The 20,914-nt window shown below is 38.6% G+C and overlaps 1 protein-coding gene across 1 annotated transcript; it reads right to left on the bottom strand.

The window, feature by feature from the left end:
* Nucleotides 1-2,423: 2,423 nt before the first annotated feature.
* On the bottom strand, nt 2,424-20,370 carry kpna3 (karyopherin alpha 3 (importin alpha 4)). Its single transcript, XM_061053293.1, has 17 exons — nt 20,220-20,370; nt 16,705-16,749; nt 13,162-13,251; nt 11,585-11,614; nt 11,419-11,471; nt 11,240-11,335; nt 9,443-9,528; nt 8,454-8,540; nt 8,195-8,364; nt 7,817-7,861; nt 7,553-7,684; nt 7,274-7,402; nt 6,653-6,757; nt 6,338-6,409; nt 5,874-6,036; nt 5,516-5,610; nt 2,424-5,413 (listed from the first exon to the last, which is right to left on the bottom strand). Exons 1-17 carry the CDS (start codon nt 20,283-20,285, stop codon nt 5,315-5,317), a joined length of 1,563 nt encoding a protein of 520 aa, XP_060909276.1. The 5' UTR covers nt 20,286-20,370; the 3' UTR covers nt 2,424-5,314.
* Nucleotides 20,371-20,914: the final 544 nt, after the last annotated feature.

Raw genomic sequence — 20,914 nt, 5'->3', positions numbered from 1 at the left:
AAATAAATGTATAAATAAATACTGGAATAAATAAATAAAATAATGAATAAATAAATAATTAAATGCGTGAATAAATAAATAAAAACTGGTAAATAAATGGGACATAAATAATTAAATGTCTTAAATTAATTTCTACATTTTATTTATTTCTACATTTATTTATTTCCATATTTATTTATTTATACATGTATTTATTTCCACATTTATTTATTTATACATGTATTTATTTCCATATTTATTTATTTATACATTTATTTATTTCCACATTTATTTATTTATACATTTATTTATTTCCACATTTACTAATTTCTACATTTATTTATTTCTACCTCATTAGCATACGGACACAGAAATGTAGAAATAAATAAATGTAGAAATGAGTAAATGTGGAAATAAATAAATATGGAAATAAATAAATGTAGAAATAAATAAATGTGGAAATAAATAAATGTAGAAATAAATTTAAGACATTTAATTATTTATGTCCCATTTATTTACCAGTTTTTATTTATTTAATCACGCATTTAATTATTTATTTATTCATTATTTTATTTATTTATTCCAGTATTTATTCATACATTTATTTATTTATACTTCTGTCAGATCTCGTCCTCCATACAAATTGAGATATTATGCTGATATGGGAAAATTTTAAGGAGTGTGCACATAAAATTGAACTAAGCCAATAAGAACATTAAAATGCAACTTTAGGATGTTTTTTCAGAAGTGAATATGTTCAAAGCAACCTGTATCAGTAACAAATAAGTTGATAAACTGAAGTGGATAAATCCATAACTATTACATATTTATGGTTTTAGTAATTCACTTGTATGGCATTTTATGATTATTTAACTGACATGTTTTACCGACAAATTAATGTATTTTGTTATTTTTTGTTACTGCATCAGAGCTCTGTGAAGTCCAAGACAAATTTCCCACTGGGACAATAAAGTTAATCTTAATCTTAATCCCTCAGTATGGAAGCCAAATTCAGCCATGCAAAAAATATATATATAATACGGTTTTTACACGATATCATAAATGATAATATCACACAAAAAAACTATTTTTTTGTCATATATCTTTTTCTTTTTTTTTTAAATCTGAGATGATGGATGCCATTCCAGCATGAAGATCATAATGATTTAAGTAAAAATAACCAAATGGTGTTCAGTAATAAATCCTTTGAGTTAGCTATAGTGATTTCGAAGGCTAAAATCTAATGCCATATAATTAAGCAGTAAATGTTTCTCCAGTTCTCTGATATCTAAAAAGTTGTTTCATGGTGATGAATCATTTTGTATTGAGATGTCTGCCCCTTGTTTAATCTGTAATACCAAAATAAAACCCTTTCTAAAAAGATAAAATGCTTTGTTATTCCTCATAAAGTAATAATTAAATCATGATCTTGATAATAAAAAATAAACAAAATGCAAAGCTCAGATAGATTTTTCTAGAGGGTGAAAACAAACTTGAATTTCTGGTCAAAAAATATTCACTAGATGTTCTGGATGTCATATTATATGTTCATGCTCAGCTGTAAGAATTGTCCTTGCCCTAAATCCAACTAAGGTTAGATATTTGAATTTTTTTAATTGAATTCAAGGTCAAACTGGCGTCTTCATTTGCAGAGAAAGATCTTTTAAAAATGGTAAAGATTTAGAAAAGCTTCAAATTGGCTTGTTGTATGATCATTTTTCTAACTGCTATTTCTACTTTGTCAAGACTGATCTTCTGCCCAGATGGAATATTTACTCACACCAACTAGATCCACTGAGTTACTTTGAGGAAATTAAATTACACTTCCACAAACAAGATCAGATTTTAAAATACATTTTCTTTTTAGAAGTTGCCACAGAAAGCCTGGTTCATGGGAACTCTGGCTCTGGGTCAAGCTTAATTTAATGATCCACATAGAGGCCAGTTATCTATGTTTTTGTTGTAGATTTACATTTAGTGTCTGCAGGCTTAGTTAATCATTACTCTTTTGGGAGTTGTGTACCAACGTACATGATTAGGTTGTGCCACTTAAACATTTTTTTTTTTCACAACACAATAACACCGTTTTAATGTCCACTGTAACCTATTTTTTAAGCTCGTGTTGCCTGACCTGGAGTCACCTGTACAATTAAAATGTTACATCTGGGGTGTCAAATAAGGTCACACACACCACCCCAACCTGAAGAGAAAAGAGGGAGATCCATGAGAAATAGAGAAATGTGACACACTGAATCTATCCTATTCTGTGTTGTAGAAAATACAAATGTAAAGGATTACATTTCCATGAAGAGGAAGTGTCGCAGATCTGAACATATCTAGGAGCATAAAACCTAACAAACCTTTCTTAGAAGCCGATTTCGCGGTACAACTTAATTTTAACTAACGGCGACTGAATGTGTGAATCAACAACACTTGCAAGCACGAAGGATCCAACGGCTAAACAGCAAGTTTATTTTGGTTAGGATCAGAAACACAGATTATGTCCTGAGGGTGAGATGAGATCATTTCAAAAATCCCCTGACGGTAATATGGCAATCATGATTGGTGGTGTTTTGGGGGTAGGGGGAAGGGGGAGTAATGAGTGGGAGAAATGGTGTGTTACAATGTTTAGTGAATAAGATCGGAGGGGAGCAGTTACTCTCAACAGCAGAGAGCAGCATAGAGCATTCCCATGGCAACTCCAAACAACAGGGAGAGAGCACATTTATTCCTGTAGCCACATCTCCCGTTTCTCTATTCTCCATGTCGCGAGAAGAATTCTTTTTTTTCTATTCAATAAAACGTTGTTTTAGTTGAAATGAAAAACAAAAGGCACAATGATTTTCAACTCGTTCTTGTCTTTAATATGCACAAGAGTTGAAAGCATCAATGAGCCACCTTAAAGAGAGGAATTCAATCTAAAATTTATAAAAAGATATAAACAATCAGAGGCCAAAACGCTGTCTGTTGCTTTTCTCCTATTATTATTTTTTTATATTTAAAACAACTTTTCATTAGCAAGTAAAAATCTTGCAACAAACATAAGCTTGTATCCAATGCGAATACAAGGCAACGAAATTGTAAATCTTTAAAGTGGCTCGGTCTAGTCTGCTAGTTCATGACTGTACACCCTCTCTATAGTTTTGTTCAGTAATAAACAGCTAGTCCCAAAAACAAGCCTGGGCTGCGCATAACAACCCCACCCCAATATTTAAAACCCCAAGTGTGACCCACCCCACCCCCACCCGTCGTTCTGACCCCCTCTCAGTAGTTAGCAGCCAACCAGAGGATCATAAAGTCTTCGAGACCAGGGGCTGGGGTCAGGTTCAGGGATTTCTTTTTGACACCCTGAAGCCGCACCCACACACCAACTGAGACATGGGACGGCACATTTTTAAACAGCCCGTCACCACTACGAAGAGAGAGAGAGGAAAAAAAAACAGCCTGTTCCAATTTATCAGCATGTCATCACAATACATATGCAAGTCAAAAATAAAAACAATAAAACAAAGAAATATTGCTTCCAAAAGAAAAAATAAAACCTCCCCAGCCATCTTTGACAGTAAGGTTAATCGTCCATCCAATGACTGTCAGCTGCAGCAGCTTTGTACAGGCTTTATGTAAATATATTCATATATTCATTAGACGGCAAAGGAGAGATTACACATCACATTTGTTTTTGTACAATTATTCAAATCGAGTGATGACATGTTACCTCTTCATCAAAAGTAGTTAAGTACTGTAAAGGTCAGGACCTGTACTCATTATATAAGTCTAGTCTTCGAGGAGAATAGGTCCCTTTCTGCAGGCAGACATCAATATGCCTCTCAGACGTGTGCATAAGACTGAAGAAAAAAAAAAAAGAAGAATAAAAGAGACAAATGGAAGCTCCACAGACTCAACCAGGAGAAGCTGAAATATGAACCTAAAGTTGTTTTTTCCTAAAGAGAGGTTTAAAAAATAATTAAAACAAGTTTGATTCAGGCCGATTTGAGCTCGACTTTTTCCTTTTCTTTAAAATACAAACAAAAATAAACTAAGTTGACCCCCCACCCCCCCTTTTTTTTTCAAGCTTCACATTACAGGGGAGTCTAGAGCAGACGGGTCACTGGATCAGAGGACGTGAACCGAGCTCATGCTGCAGAAATGGATGTCCTGTAGGTGGGGGGAGGAGGGGGGGGAGGAGGGGGAACACTACAGCTGACATGACCCTCTTCTACTAAGTCTCTGCGCCTTCACCTAAAGGTGATTCCTCCTGATAGGTAATCATACATCTGTAGAAAAAAAAGAAGCTTTTGTCGCTTTGCAGTAAGCAGGTCTTACAGTTGCATGAATTGAAAAGAAAAAAAAAAAAAATTATGGCATTTTCTTCACATTTTGATGATTTCTTTTTTTCCTTATTAACAAGTTTGATAATTCAACAGAGGTCACGTTAAAAAAAAAAGTGACGTCATTGAGTCGAAAGTCCCGTCAGTCAGTTCGCCACGGAGTCCTCTTTTCGCCTTGGAGCCCTTTCATCCCTACCACCTGCCCCAGGACTCTTCTGGGAGGGCAGTGGGGGGGGGGGGGGGGGAGTCCGTGGTTAGTCATGGCTTAGCTCTGGGATTAACTCTTTAAACTGGTTTGGAAGAGGGTTATTTGGGGGAGGGGGTGCCCGACCATCAGGAATCTGTGTGACTAAAGTGTGTCAATGTGTGTTGTTGTTTGTCAGTGTGCGTGAACGTAGGTGAAGTTAACACCAGAGGACGATCCAGGGGAGGGGGGAAAGCACAAAAAGAAAGCACAAACGAACAGCAGTATTTCTCCCCCCATAAGTGATATGACGACTTCTAACAGAAGTATGCACACAAATTCTAAGTGTTTCGAAATGTGTGTACATGTGAGTGTGTGTGTGTGTCTGAAAATGTGCTTGTGTGTTTTTTTGTCTCTATGAAGATTTGACATTTGGCAATAAGCTGCCATGAAGGCTTTCTCTACCTTCTGGTTTGTATTTTTGAGTGATGTGTTTCGAAGCACTAGCAGACAGTGCAGACAATCCTTCCAGATGCAGGTTGCCAGATGGTGATGGTGCCCCGTTGGATGACCAGGATTCCAATGTAGGTTTAAACCGTGTACAGTGAAGGATGGAGAAATAAAACAAAACAAAAAAAAAAAAAACACCCCGCAGTGCAGAGAGGTTGGGGTGGGTAAATCCTTCAGTGGTGAGTTTTGTTTTTTTTTTTGTTGACGTGATGTTTTTGTAAATCCTTCTGTACCAGGTTGCCAGGTTGGAGGAGAGATGGATGAATGTCTTAGGGTGACCCGTGCAGCTGGTTGAAGCGAACATCCTGGATTCTTAGAAATTAAACTCTTTTGTTTGCATGTTGGAAGCTGGATCAAAGTTGAATGTCCCTCCTTGAGTGGTGTCGGGGATCAAGCTGGGATCTTCATCGATCTAAAAGAAAAAAAAAAGGACAGATTTTGTGTCATTACATCAGAGCAAGATTTTGAATGAAAAAATAAAAAATAGATGAAAATGTTGTGTTTGGAAACTTACATCATCTCCTGAAAAGTATTGATCAATAATCTCAAAGGCTAGTTTGTAGATATCCTCATTCTCATGCTGCTGCAGGTTTTCTATCTTCTCCAAACCTGTAAAATCAAAACAATAACATCATATATTCTGGTGTTTTTTTAGCACTGGGAACTCGCTCCTACTTTTAACATTCAGGGTTTAATTGAACAGGCGCTTAGTCAAAACATGCACTCAGAAGCAAAACAATAAACCATAAATCTCACAGACAAAAATAATCAAATAAAAACACATCAGCTCAAATAAAAAAAGAGAACTAAGAGAAAGTGCAGACTAAATGTAACCAAAGAATTCCATCAACATTAATCAGTCGGGTACAGACCTCCACACTCCTCAATGATCTCAGCGATAGTGCTGGCTTCGTCTCCCGCCATGATCAGGATGTTCTTCAGGCCGTCGAGGACGACCTGCACCACCTGCGAGTCCTTCACCGACAGCAGGTAACAGAATGGAGGGATGACATTCTGCTCAACCAGGAACTCCACCTACACAAACCCACACATACACACCACATCCATACTTGATTACAACATAGGTACATGGTTACAAGTGTGGAATCTCCTGGACGACCTTTAAATGTGAACAATACAACATGGCCTAGTTTCAAGCATCAATAACAGGGACAGTTTGCTTTTTTTGAAAAGGAAAAAAAACAATCATTATTGAAATGATGCAATATTTTTAAGACTGACTCGCATGCTAGAAAGGGTTTCTGATGTTAAATATAAAACACATCACACCCAACATGGCAGATTTTTACATCACAAGTCAAAAAGCCAAGCCCACCTGGTCTTTTCTCCCGCTGATGGTGAGGTTGCTGATGGCCCAGGCTGCCTCCTTCTGAGTGCCAAAGTCGCCCTGAAGAGAGACAGGCTGTCACTAACATGTGGTTTTTTCAGTACAACAGGAGAATGCCAAGACTCGAAGAAATCTGGGCTAGGTTTGGATTCATGATTCAATGCATGTATCAAGAGTTCTCCGTCAACAAAACACTGAATGTGTCAACGAGCTCCAGCTTTAAGGTGATCGGTGGTGAAAAATGAACAAACAGAATGGAGTACATGAAGAGCTTCTTTTCCTGTTTTTCCTCCATGCACAAACCTTAGCCAGTTGGTGAATAATCATAGGAATGAGTCCAGCGTCGATCACAGCTTGGACCTGCTGCTGGTTCCCAGCTGTAATGTTGGACAGGAACCAGACTGCTTCCTGGAAACAGACCAATGACAAATGGTCAGAACTGGCACTTGGTCCTTAACGCACATTCTTCCAAAGCCTCACATTCTTCTTTTCTACCTTGTTGTTCCACAGTTGTGGTATTAACCTCAGATTCAACAAGTTTTAACATCTGATTTAGTTTCTACTTTATCAGCTTGATGCGAGTAAATCTTAGGTGCGTTTATTACAATGAATGCCAACGTGAGATACATGTTTGTTACCCTTAGTGCAGTGTTTTTACTTTGAATAAAACAAGACACTGAGATCTGTCAGAAGTTAGTAGTAATTTTCTCAAAACAAATCACAGACTCTACTGTTAGCTCACAATAATGACTAGAATGTCTAGAAAATACTAGACCTGCTTCTGAGAAACAAAAAAACATCCTGGCAGTGAGTCAGAAAGCTCTCATAAATGTTATGAATTTCAAGGTGCAGACTTCTATTTTTATTCTAAGTAAACCACAAGACTTCAAAAAAACAACAACAAGGAAGTGAACAGTAGGATACCTTATTGATCTTTTCTTTAGGGTGTGTGAGAAGGTTGGGGAAGTGTGAGAGGACGTCACAGTTGAGCACAACCTGCGTCTGCTCGTCTGTCCCTGTCACGATGTTCCCCACTGCCCTCAGAGCTGCCGTCTGCAGTTTTCAAGACAAGAGAAGATGCACAAGATGAATACATTTGATGATGAATTCACAAGGAAAATTATAAAGTGTTACTTCACTGGAGACAAAAAAAAAGAAGAAGGTATTATCTGATGTATTCAGTTAATTGAATTAGACTCTGACCTGTACTTTGACCTCCTGATGGCTGAGGAGAGGCACAAGAAATGGAACGACTCCAGAGTCAATGACCATTTGAATCTGCTCGTTGCCGCCGTCTGTCAAATAGGACAGGGCCCATACTGTGTCTACAAGGATCTAAACACAAAAACACACAACGAGTAAAACCCTGAGTGAAATAGAGCTTGCAGACAGTTTAAAAAAAAAAGCTTGCAGACAGTTAAAATTAAGGGTTATTTTCTTAAAAGCCCCCTCCGCTCTGATACTCACATTAATATCGGTGTGATATATTAGCACACAGAGGGCTGGCAATATCTGTGGGGGGAAGAAAAGTGGGTTGTGAGTGGGCTGGATGTTGGCAAAGGAATAGTTGATCAGATGAAGGCAGAAACAGGGCAGAGAGAGAGAGAGACACACAAAAAAAATTTACAAAGTGGAAAAGCTGTCAAAACTAGACTTCAAAACGTCACCAAAAAGAGCTTTGTAGTTTGAAATTCCCTGGGGTGACACGGCTGAACCGGCTACTGAAGAAAACGCTCTGCAAAAACTGTGTGTGACTCAGCCTGCGGTGACACAAGTCGACTGCAGAACAACACATCCATCTGTCTGGCAACATGAAAGTCTGCACACACATGCACAAATACCAACCTCTTGCACAGTCTCCATGGGCGGCGGCGGATCCTTGTTGCGGCAGAGGTTGACAATGACCCAGGTGACGTTGCGGAGGAAGGTGATGGGGATCGATGGGTTAATGAAAGATAGCAGAGGCTTGACCACGCCCAGGGAGATGACATAGTCCCGGCACTGTGGACCATCACCTGGGAAGGAAAGAGGTCAACAGTTAAGTCTACACAGTTGTTGAAAAGTGACAATATTCACACTCCAATGATAATATGCTACTGCTTACCTATAATGTTTCCCAAAGCCCATACAGCCTGTTCACAAACATTCTGGTGGGGAGAGTGCAGCAGTCGCAGGAACAGGGGCACTGCATCTAAACATACACACGTCAGATCAAAGATAACGCACCACGGGAAGAGTATATGCAGCTCCAGTGGGAAACTTTGTTGTCCATTCACATCCAAAGCAAAGTAAATGAAACAATAATACATGACTGTGTCACAACTATTAACATACATAACAGCCAATGTGAACGTCAGTAGGGGTTTCAATTTAAATGTAATTGTATCAACGAGTGCAAGCAAATTCTAGCTTAAAAAATGTGTTGTTTTGGGACGCTGGTTTGGCTCATTTGGTAGAGCGGGTACCCCCATGTACAGAGGCTACAGTCCTTGTTGCAGGTTCAACTCCTGATCCTGATGATGTTGTAGTGCATGTCATCCCCCCCACTCTCTCTCCCCATGTTTCCTGTCACTCTAAAGCAGTCCTGTCTAATAAGAGACCAAACAAGTCCCAGGTTAGGGTCATCAGGTCTAGTAGCAAAACGTTGCAGATTGATGTATTTTTGCAAGTTAGAGTGCAGGATGAGGTTATTATAGTTACAAAGAGTGAAAAAAAACACTTCAGTTGACTGAGATTAAATAAAAACTGGATTTTAGAAAATCACATCTAAATTCAAGATTCTATCGCGGCTTTAAAAAAAAAAAAGAAGTAGTTTGCCGTTCTCTGATCTCCTCTCTGATTGAGCTGCTTCTGTAACAGCCGGTTAATCCCACTGATGATCATGCAGATGATGATTTCCGCTTCCTAGTCAAGTTGGCTTTTTTCCCGCACAGTAAATCCCCGGTTATCTAATAAAAGCATAATCCATGAAATAACAGACTGCCTCTTTAAATGAAGAAGAAAAACACTAATACATGTGCTATCTCAGCAGATTGCAGACGGTGTACAAACACAGACCGCTGGGGGGGAGGACAGACTGCGGTGTCAACTTACTGGATTTAACCACAGCCTGAGTCTGTGCTGACGTCCCGGACGCGATGTTGGTCAGAGCCCAAGCTGCCTCAAACTGAAGAGAGGGGCTGGAGGGTAAAGGAAAACACAAAAGCAGTTAAAAAGAGGGCTCCTTTACTTTTGGTCGATTGAGCATGTGGAAGCGGCAATGAAGCCCCTTTGGTGATAGAAATCACTCTGCATTAAGCTCTTCAGGGCGAGAGAATCGAGAAGCATAGTGAGTAAGGCAAGAAAACGACTGATCCTCTCCTCTCCCACAAGCAAAACACCCAAAGACTGACATTTCTAGTGCCTCATGCACCTTTGTATCAAACATGTTCTAGTTCCCTCGGAGTAGTTAAGGAAGTGATTTGTATTTCCACTGTCCTTAGACTTCCCATTTAAATTCTTGTAGACACCCCCCCCTTCATACAGGTGCAGAATAAACATGTTTGATGGCCATTGGCTGAAGTATTTGTGATGTGTTCACATGCAACTTCTAAAACATGAGAGACTTCAAGTGATGCAAAAGTCAGCCATTTTTTTGCAGCTAGTTCTTTGATGTTAGACGGTGTATCTGGGGCTTAATCAACATGTCTGCTTTTTTTATTTTTATTTCTTTAGTACTAGCCTGCTTTCTAGAGCAATGTTACTTCTTTAGCCTTTAATCAAAAAACTTGTTTATCATCATGTGAAGTTTTTTTTTCTCTCCCTTAATTTGGATTCTTAATTAACAGTTTCACAACCAACGTGAAACCCTAGTGAGAATAGAGAGTTTTCAGCAAATAATACATCTGACAACAGATGAGGAGTCTGGGCTTCATGCTGATTGGTGGACTGGAAGAAAAGGAAGAATATGAAAATGATGCAACACACAAAAAAAAAAAAAAAAAAATCACACAATTGCAAGTGATCCTCACACCACCCACAAGCCAAATGCTAGTGTATTATGGTGATGTGTGGCAAGTCTGTCTACCCCGCTAAATATTTCATCAGGCAACCAACAATGATCTGCAGCTCCTACTGGTTTTTCTGAAGGTTTATCTGGGATTTAAAAACAGGAATCAGGGCGTGGTTCTATTTGTGATGTAATCAGCCTTTGTGTGGCTATCTGTGGATGTAAAGTTTGATTTTCCACCCTTTCATGCATTTGAAGCTTACATTATAATTCCTCAAGAAAGACCAATGGAGGTCATTGTCATGCTGTACATTGCATTGTGAGTCTGTAGCTCACTATGTTATTAGACTGAGGCGGCTTGGCTTGCTTCCATAATGCCGTGGCAACATAGACAAGTGGACAATTTCTCCTGCTGGATACACATGGGTGGTTTGACATGCATTGTTGATTTCTTAATAAAAATATAAAAATGTCCAACATAAGCTGGTGTTACATGTGAGCAGGAAGTGGTTATCAGCTGCTGTGGTAAAGTCTTTGCAACCTCTTCCTACAAGTTCCTCCACCCTGACCATTCATCCCCCCCCCTTATTGAACACAAGGTCCTGGGAATTTGGGAACTCTGAGAGGCAGGAATGCTGTTATATTTGGCTTGGCCTGGACTGAGAAGACCAGCCAAGTGCCCTGCCTGCCTCCACACACTCTCACGTGTGGACACAGTGGGACAAACACACACAAACTCTTGCAAACAAAACCCCTGTTGCGGCAGAGACATCTAGTTGCAGTGTGGGTAATCCAGCACAGCAGCCTGCAGTCTTAACAACCACGACACACCGCTCATCACGTCAGAGAAAAAACAACAACACTGAAGGCAAAACACAAACTGTCACGGGGGGCAGACTTACTTGTCGTCCCTTTCCAGGCATTTGACTAAAATGGGCAGGATGCCAGACTTTATCAAGTCGTCGATGGGGGGGTTTCTGTCACTCGAGAGCAGTTTTCTGAGAGGAGAGAGAAAAACAAAGTTTAAGTAATTCATATATTTAAAAAAATGCTGGAGCTGTGTTTTCTGTCAGTCACCCACCTGGCTGCCTGTACAGCACTGAGCTGGATTACAGCATTATCACTGGTAGCGTTCTGTAAAAGAGCGATTCATGTTAATAAGCAAACACTGTATGTTAACAATAATATATTGTTTGTATATTAGGAGAGGGAAATAAATAATGTGATTGAATGATTTGAGCTCTCACCTGTAGGATGGCATCAAGTGTAACATTTTGCTACAGTGAGAGAAAAGTAGAGTATTAGCAAAAGTAAGCTTAGCATACTTTAACATCAAGGGAAAGGGAAAACCAATCAGAAAAAAGTAGAAGGCACCAAACTGTTCTGAAGGGTTCAGTAACACTAGAAGTGTCTGCTGTCTTTTGACAGTTGTTGATGGCTTATTACTATAAAAAACATGGACAGATGTAAGTGTTGGCACATGGATGTTTGAAATACTTTGCGACATAACAAACTAAAAATACTTGAAGACAATACCCAGCTTGACAGACCCCTGATTAACACAGCTTTACACAATATGATTTATCTATCTCAGTGGGGTTTACATTTTTTAGAGGTCTATACAGAGACTATCAGAGCTTACTAAACCCATTTTGGTGTCAGATACGATAATTATTTACATATAGCGCTTGGTGGTTGTTGAAAGAAACAGACGACAGAAATGACAACAAGCCGCACCTCCTCTTTCTCTAATAACCATTACCAGGCTGGATTGTTTCTGCACCGACTTACACACTGGATAACTCGTTAGTATTTTCAAGATTTACATCTTTTTAACACTTTTTCTGGCTCTAAAATGTGTAAATCCCAACATTTTCATAAAACTGTATGTGCTGAAATAAAGTGGAAACACTAATGTTGAATGAAACAGTCCTATCAGGACTCTAGTCTACATTCATCTTCTCCTCTGTGCTGCTGTGGGCCATCAGAGTGGCTGCCATTTTTTACATTTGATAAAAATGGAGGCTGTCACTTTAAGGTGATCATTTTATCTTCTACAAAAAAAAACTAATTAGACAATAATGGCTTTTGAGTTAAATACATTTTGCACTGCATGAAGCAAAACTCTGCCCACATACAATAAACAACAACATGTTGAGAAACTAAAAGATGAACCAAACAGAGCTCTGTGCTTTTTTGTTTTATTTTACAGCCACAGACTTTATCCAAAAGGATTAATGGTAAAGGTTCACTGCTGAGGGGTGCACAAACAGAAATCCATTCAACCTAATTGCATCAAGGTTGTGGAGGAAGTTTCAGCAGCAGATATTACTAAACGATCAAAGATTTGCTTTGACAGCGACAAAGATAGAAGAAAATTGGCAAAATCAACTCACTGGAACAGACATCCAGTTGCTTTAAAGCAGTTGCACCAGATTGAGTTCACTCGGTTATTATTGGAACTTGTAAATGTTGAATTTGAGCAGCTGAAACTCCATGACAACTACATCTGCTCAGGAAGAATGGGTGATATGATTGACAGCCACTAGATAGACTTTTTTTCCTTGTCAGCGGGTGGGCTGGTACTTTGGGTAAATTGGCTCAGAACATAAGAGCACAATATTATAATTTCTTCTGTGAATTATTTTAATTGGGAGGTTAAAAGAGAAATTCCACATTAAGACAATTTTACATTTTAACTGAAAGCTCTTTTGCTTCTTTTCTAAATTCCCAATGCTCAACGGACTTGAACCAGTCTGACCTATTATCCAGACAGTCCAGTCTCACTTCATCACTCCCGCTCAAGAAACACACCCACACTTACTCCTTTGAAGTCTGAGTCGACATCAGAGTCCTCCAGACTCTCCTCCTGCGGGACATTTCTCTTCTTCAGTAGATGTTCGTCTCGTTTGTTCTGACAAGAAAATAAAAAAAGACAGAAAAGCAATGAGGGGAGGAGATGAAAGTGCTCATTAATGCATTCATGAATTCTTAAAGTAACAGAACCTAACTTATAAATAGTTTCTTTCCCCAAACTTTTACTTTCTGATACACATGGTAGGAAATCCAGTCTTAAGAGGGAAAGTCGGAGAAGTCCTGTGCGGGCTTGTTGGAAGCAATCATCACAGTCTTGTTTGAAGGACACTGAACTTTTACCCTCTAGCCCTCAAAATGTTCTCAAGTCCCCCCCCCCAGCAACCCGCAGTAAATCAGAGGCAACTAAGTACTTATAGACAATAAGAGAGACCCACACATCCCATCCATTGGCAGGGCCTGTGAGTCAGTGGTAGGAGGAGATTCCCTTGCCCTACATTCCTGTGCGTCGTGCTGATGTGCGTCACTGATGACTAATCAGCCAGTGCAGTGCTTCTTGCTGCTCTGATCCCACTAAAGGGAATGTGCTAGACTTGAGGACACCTCAGGACTACACAGCAGTGACGTTCTGATTCTATCACCCCTGGCTGTAACTCTCTGCTCAACATGCCTGTTTTCCCAGTATTATCAGACTTTCTCTTAGGGTCTTAAATGCAATCTGAAGTCTTTATTTTGTAAGAATTACAAGTTCAGTTGACCTCATCATGCCTTAAAATGAAAATCTGATCACCATTGCATAGTTCATTTTGAAAAGATGATCTCCACCTGCTATGTGACCGTGTCAGTTTCCAGTATTTTATAAAATGCTTTTTTTTTTTTTTTTACATAAAAGTCTTGGCAAAGGTTTATTTATGTATTATATTTTGTATGGTCAATGTTCCCAGAGCAAGAGTGCACCTTCCTTTTCCTCTACCTACACATGCCTTTCTTATCCCAGGAGGGGAGCAATTTTCCTCAGAGCTTTTCTTTCCAGGGAAGGACTTACTGCTTCCAGGAAATAACTAAGACCTCTGTTAAAGTCCGAAGGCACACCTGCAATTAGCCTGTGTCATCATGACCGTGGACAGACACTCAAAGTGAGATCTTTGAGATTGCATAATGGAAGTGATGGTTGTGATGGGTTGCTCTTTCTCTCAGTTATCACATCTAATCAGGATCAGAGAACGTTTACCACAACACCAGTAATTCATCCTTTTACAAACCTGAATCAGTCTCCAACTGTGAGAAACTAAAAACTACCTCAGACCGCTCAGCCAGTTTGAAAATGTGCATAACAGAACAAAAATAACACACAAAGGGAAAGCAACTCATTAAAGATACTAACTCTTGTTGCGCTGTATTCAAACCTTCCAGACCAGACATTGCAATGCAAAAACCTGATCATCCAAGTGTGACCAAGCCGCAGAAGAAGTATCTGCTTATAGATTATGCTGAAACAAACACTAAATATGTTTAAGTTTCTTTCCAAGTGCGCCTTTTGTTCCAAGTTCTGACCAGAAAATCTCTTTGTATCAGCAAGAAATATCCCACCAGGCACTGTCGCAGTGTCAACAGGGCATTTCTCCAAGTGAGTGTGGAACAACTCTAAAGCATCACAACATGCTAAAGTCTAAGCTAAGTTCCTTCTGAAGAAATCACAAATACGTTTCCCCAAACTACCTACATTTTATTACACATGAATTGTAATCGCAGGACAAGTTTTGCTTTTATTATTTTAGCAAGGGAGGATAAATAAAGAGGCCTTCTGTAGGGAACAGGCATTGTGTATCAGACATCAATAGAGAGAAACGACACAAGCACTACGTCTGCGGATCCATCATAAGAAAACTTTAACTCCTAAAAGCTTATTTTTTTGCATCTTGTAGGACTCTAATTGTGTAAATTGTGTTATTGAAAGATGAAATAGCAGTCCTTCACACACAGGAAGGTTTAAGAAATAGCATGTGGGTAAAACATCCATCCAGCATGTGTGATTCTACATCCATGTAAAACATGGTGGTGGTGTTTTCTGCATGGGTGTTGTGATGTCTGACGATGGAACTAGCTCACTTGTGTTCACTGATGAGGTCACTGCTGACGGCAGCAGAAGGATAAAATGAATGCATACATCGTGTTCTTTGCAGATCAAATTAAATTCAGCTAATCTTTTTTTTGGCAAAGGCAACATAAAACAGCAGCAGCAGCAGCACAATGATCCCAAAATGACAAACCATTTTTGCATGCACCAACTGCACGTGCTTGTGCAATCTTCTGTGCATGTATCAGCTCCTTTTTCTTTTCAATTCATCACCGTTTTGAAAAGTTGTAGTGCAGAATAAAAGCAAACTAAACAAACACAGTTGTGTTGTGACAAAGAGTGATTCTGGACAAACTATTTTTAGTGCAACATCATTTAGCCCCAGAAAATGAAGGAAATATTTAATGCAGGCCTGTAAACCACTGATTGTGCCATTTTCTATTTTGCTAATTATATTTAAAAAAAAAATGTAATTGCCCTTGGAAAAGCAATTATAAACAAGATATTTTCAGCTGCTAGTAATTCATGTTGGGCAACAGTATAGCTACTTAATTTGAGCTCAAAAAATGGTGGTTTTCTGAGGATACTTGGCTCAGATGTGGATAATTAATCTTAATTGTCTCAACTAGCCAAATGACATAATTAGACTGAACTGTTGTCTGATTAATGTGCTGTCTGCATGGTGGCATCTGCACTATCTAAATATCTATACCTAATAGGTTTTGGGGAAGTCTTAAATTGGTATCCTACTTGAAGTGTGTTAATTTTACCATTCAATATGACACAACAGAGTCTGTTAAATTGGGAGCAAGCTTCACAGATAAACATTTCAGTGGGTGAGAAATTGTAGATAAGAAACGTCAATCTGAATGTACCATTGGAGCACAATCCAGAAGACTAGCAATTTAATAAAGTGTGCAAAACAAATCCAAACAGGCACCTAGTAGATACACCGTTTCATCAAAAGTGTGTGAAAGGGGCTCTTAGTAATTAATAAACCCTGACTCTACCAATGAGTACTGACGGGTTGTATCCAAGACAATCCACCATCCTGAACAGAATGTATCCAAGACAATCCACCATCCTGAACAGAATAAATGTAGAGGTGTTCAAGTAACAAACAAATGGCTTGCATCAGGTTTCACGAAAATGTTTAGTCAGCTGAAAGAGAGTGTGACAGTGGTTTGCGAGGAAGTTAACTTAGAGACCATACAGCATGTTTTGATATCATGGGAAAATGTCAAAGGGTCTCCAGGTGCCATGAACCTTCCTATATCTTGATGATACTCACAGCTTTTGACTTTTTTTGTTGTTGCCACAACTAAAGTTTTTCTGTTGCAAGGATGCCTCCTAATTGCTCTCAATATCTGTCCAAATGTTAGCAATCACCCGAGTCTGATGAACATGTTTCTGACAAAGATTTAGAATACTTTGACTGGGGCGGTGTGTGTATGCAGATGGTGCATTTTTTCTTACCTTTCTCAGCTCGACTGTCACCTCATTTCGATGTCTTCTCATAGTCTGTTGCAAAGAAAGAAAATATAAAGCACGTTAATGAGGAAAATCACTAAGTTTCGGTCCCTCAGAACCTTTGTCAAGTGTGTGTACTTGGCAAGAGTAGTGTGCGGGATTTCTTCTTTTTAAGTAAAATGGAACAATCTTTAAAATTAAGCAGCAAGTAGATACATTATTACAGGCCAGCGTTCTTTTTTTTTGACTGAAGCTTTAAGAATGAACTTTAAGAACAAGAGAGGGAAAATGGTTTAAATGATTGCTGTGTGTCCAGTTGGGGTTTTTACTTTTCAATTCATCCTGAACAGTTTGAGATGGTCCAACATCTTGTGACTGTTTCAAGAGGTTCATGTTGCCTTCCTAAATAGCCCTTTACGTAATCTGGGACAGTCATAACTCAGGAGGCTGCGGAGCACAGAGGTATCTCCTAGCTACTGCTAAACAACAATATAGCACGCCACTGACTTCAACAAAACATGTTTCATTAAAGACAAAGTAACAAACAAAAACAACAATCAAGTATTACTGTCAAAGGATTAAGAATAGCAACGTTGATTTAACGTCTCCTAATTTGATTGGTTTCTTTACCAAAACAGAAGCTTTCCTCTTTTTCTTTACCCAAACATAAGCTTTCCTCTTCTTGAGAAATCTTTCAAGAAATAATAAGAAACCAAAATGACATTAAGCTGCAGGGGCCCACTAAGGCCCCACAGTTAGTACACAACAAAACAAGGACCTGATATTCTGCGATGCAAGAAGGATACGGTAGGAAAAGGCTTGATATCCACAAGTACTGTTTCTTTCCACATCTTTATGATACAGATATGAACAAATGAGGAACGTTTGACATACAGTATAAAAGACTAAACAGCTTCCCTAGTGATGTCAGTCATGAAGAGCAATCTGTTATGCCTGACCTACATTAATAAAAAAACCCAACTGGCATATCTTCCCTGGCTGTGGTCTGAGTCACCTATTTAGGAAAACTCAAATTCATACAGACGCTCTAAAGAGGACCTGTGTCAGACATCCAAGATGCTTGAAATAGCATCAGGAATGCATTTGGCAAAGACTGTCTGTCATAGTAGCCATGTGCTCGTCACACTGACTCCAAGTTTCAAAACAACAACCTCTGTAGGATCAAAATGTGCTTTTAGTCAAACATGAAGGTCCATTTTCAGAGACTTGTTGGGTGTCTTTGTTGGTAAGATAATTAAGTGGCCCTTAGATAAATCACTTGTGTACAATGTCTGTCACATTAACATTCTTCTTCAGTCGATCAATGCTTGGTTGCCTTAGCTGGAATAGTCTTAACAGTCTCTGCCAAATGGTTTTGCCATCATGTCAATGAGCATTACAGACTAATGCTGTTGCAGAGATTTATAATTAGACTTGTTAGTTGAATGATGCTGCAATACAAACCCAACGTTTTACACGGTCTGTTAGCCACTAAGACACAGACTATACTGGTGGTGTTTTCTAGAATATGTGACCCTACCAGTAAAGACATTAACATTAACATTATTGTCCAAGCCCGCCGCAGTCTAGGCCTGTGAAGGCTGTTTCGTCATGAGCCGGGGATCCGGCTGAAGATTTCTGCCTTTTAATAAGGCAGTTTTTTCTTACCACTGTAACTTTTGCTGCTTTGCTAAAGTGCTCATGATGGATAGGCCGGATCTTTGTAAGATAGCAATGAGTAAGGTCTTTTACCTGCTTTTTGTAACATAACAATGAGTAAGGTCTTTTACCTGCTTTTTGTAAAGTGTCTCGAGATAACACTTGTTATGAGTTGACGCTATACAAATAAAAATTGATTGATTGAATTGATTAATTGTGAATATATTTCCACGAACATGTCTTAGTATACCACATCAGTTATTTGTGTATTTAATGACTGTTAGCTCAATGAGTCTATCATTAATTAAGTCTTATTTCTGCTCTTGTCGTTTCTACTCATATAAAACAGTTTATTAAAGAATACATTTATCCGGTATTTCACATGAAAGAGAGCGGTAAACTGAGGCCATCGCATCATTACTTATCTTACTTTGTCAATTTATGTTTAACCCCCTCCCGTTTGCCACCAAGAACTCTGGACTAATAACTCTGAAGCTATCTATTCAAAAGTACACTCAGTTTACTGCACATTGAACAAGTTTACTTTTTATTTAAATTTTATTTTATTTACCATTTTGTTTTGTACCTTTTGCACAATTCAGAATTTATTACTGTAAATATTATTTATCTTATTTTACCTCATTTTATTTGATCTATTTTTACTTATTTTACCTTATCTTATTTTATCTTATTTTGGTTGTATTGCACCGCGGGACGGAGACAAACGCAGTTTCGATTCCACTGTATGTCTGGCATATTTTGAAATTGACAATAAAGTTGACTTTGACTTTTATATTTACTTTTTATTTTTATTAATATTATAGTTTTATTTTTTTTGATCCTTTAACCACTTGTTTCTATTTCTTTTCCTGCTCTTACCTTCTTATTTCTGTTACCTTTTTGATTTGCTTTTATCTCTTTTAGTTTCTTACATCTTTTTAAATCTTTGGTTCCTCTTGGTCTCAGCTCGTGTTGTTGGGTTCTTGTGTTTTATCATGGTTCTTATGATGGTTCTTGTGATGGTCGGGTTATATATGTCTGTTGGGTATCGTGCACTTTGGGTTCTTTTCTGTTGAATTGTATTTCATAATTTTTTAGTATTTAGTATTTGTTATGTTCTTGCTGTTGTTTATGTTCTTCTGTGTTTGGTTTAGTTTGTCAAAGCACTTTGTAAACCTGTGTTTTTAAAAGCTGCTGTATAAATAAAGTTATTATTATTATTATTATTATAATAACAGCTGACTAACTAACTAGGCTTTACCTGCTACCTATTTGCTTTGACACCGCTAGCATGCTAACAAGGAGGGGCAATGTTTGGTCAGGGGGGTTTGGTGTTGAACCAAAACATGTTATTCGACCCTAAACTGAGCGTTTTACTGATAATGCCAAATTCTTATAAAAGCATTCACGTAAAGCATGTGAGTTACTGTATGCCATCTGGCTTGTGAGGGGAAGAAGAAAGTGTCAAACATGAAGGTGCCGGTCAGGCCCAGCTAACGCTAACTAGCCAGTTAGCATTAGCATGGCAGTGACAGCTACACCGCCTGCTCTTAATTCCCCCGATTCAACCGGACAGCTGTGATGTTGTTTACTTTTTACAAACATTAACACATCAAAAATTGGTAGGCCACTCCTCTTACATTAATACTGATTATCAGCTGCTGTGATTCACCGCTATAAAGGAAAGGCCAATAAGCACTTTGATGGCGAACTCTTCATGTTAGCTTCAATATGCTAGGTGGCTAGCTGGCAGCTGCAGCCGGGGCCAGGCTCCCCTCAAACGAGGCCCAAACACTGTGGATTAAAATGTAAAAACTATGTAGATTCAGGCTGTTTACACTCTCATTAACGTGTTATCTTACCTCGACATCTCGTCCCTTGTTTTTAAAGCTCTTGATGCGGTGTTCCAAGCCGGCGTTTTCTGCCATGGCTGTACGGGGGGGTTTAGCTGTTACTCCGGCTGTCGGGATCTCCTCCGTGAAAAGAGACGAGGTAAAGGCAGCTCCTGTGCTGCTGCTGGCTCCGGAGGAGGGGGGGGAGGGGGGAGGTGACGTCACAGATCGCAGCAGAGCGAGGGGGAGGAGCTAATGCCTCCTGCATGGGCTGTCCTGGTTTCCCCGGCTTCCTCGACGCAGTAATAATAAATTCACCTTTGACTTACTGGCCACTAAAAACATCCTTAAAACATGTAATCCGTAAAGCAGAGTCAATCTTTTATTTTAGTTATTTATTTATTTATTTATTTCTTGATTTCTTGATTTCTTGTTTATTTTTATTTTTTTTATTTTTTTTTATTTATTGATTGATTTATTTTATTTTATTTTTATTTTTTATTTTTTTATTTGTTAGGGACAGTGCATATTAATCCATTTTATATCAGTATACTATTCATACAGTTCTGGTTACTTATTCCTGTTGTTTCTTATCCATCATTGCACTACGGTCACTTTATTTATCTCATTTTTACCTTTACAGTTATATTGTTTATATTAGTTCTGTTGTTCCATTATTCACCATGCACCTTATAACTTATCATTTAGTATTTAGCCTACCTGCA

Source organism: Labrus mixtus, chromosome 13 (genome assembly GCF_963584025.1).
Source record: "Labrus mixtus chromosome 13, fLabMix1.1, whole genome shotgun sequence".
Taxonomy (NCBI): Eukaryota; Metazoa; Chordata; class Actinopteri; order Labriformes; family Labridae; genus Labrus; species Labrus mixtus.
This window is presented reverse-complemented; position numbering and strand designations above follow the sequence as displayed.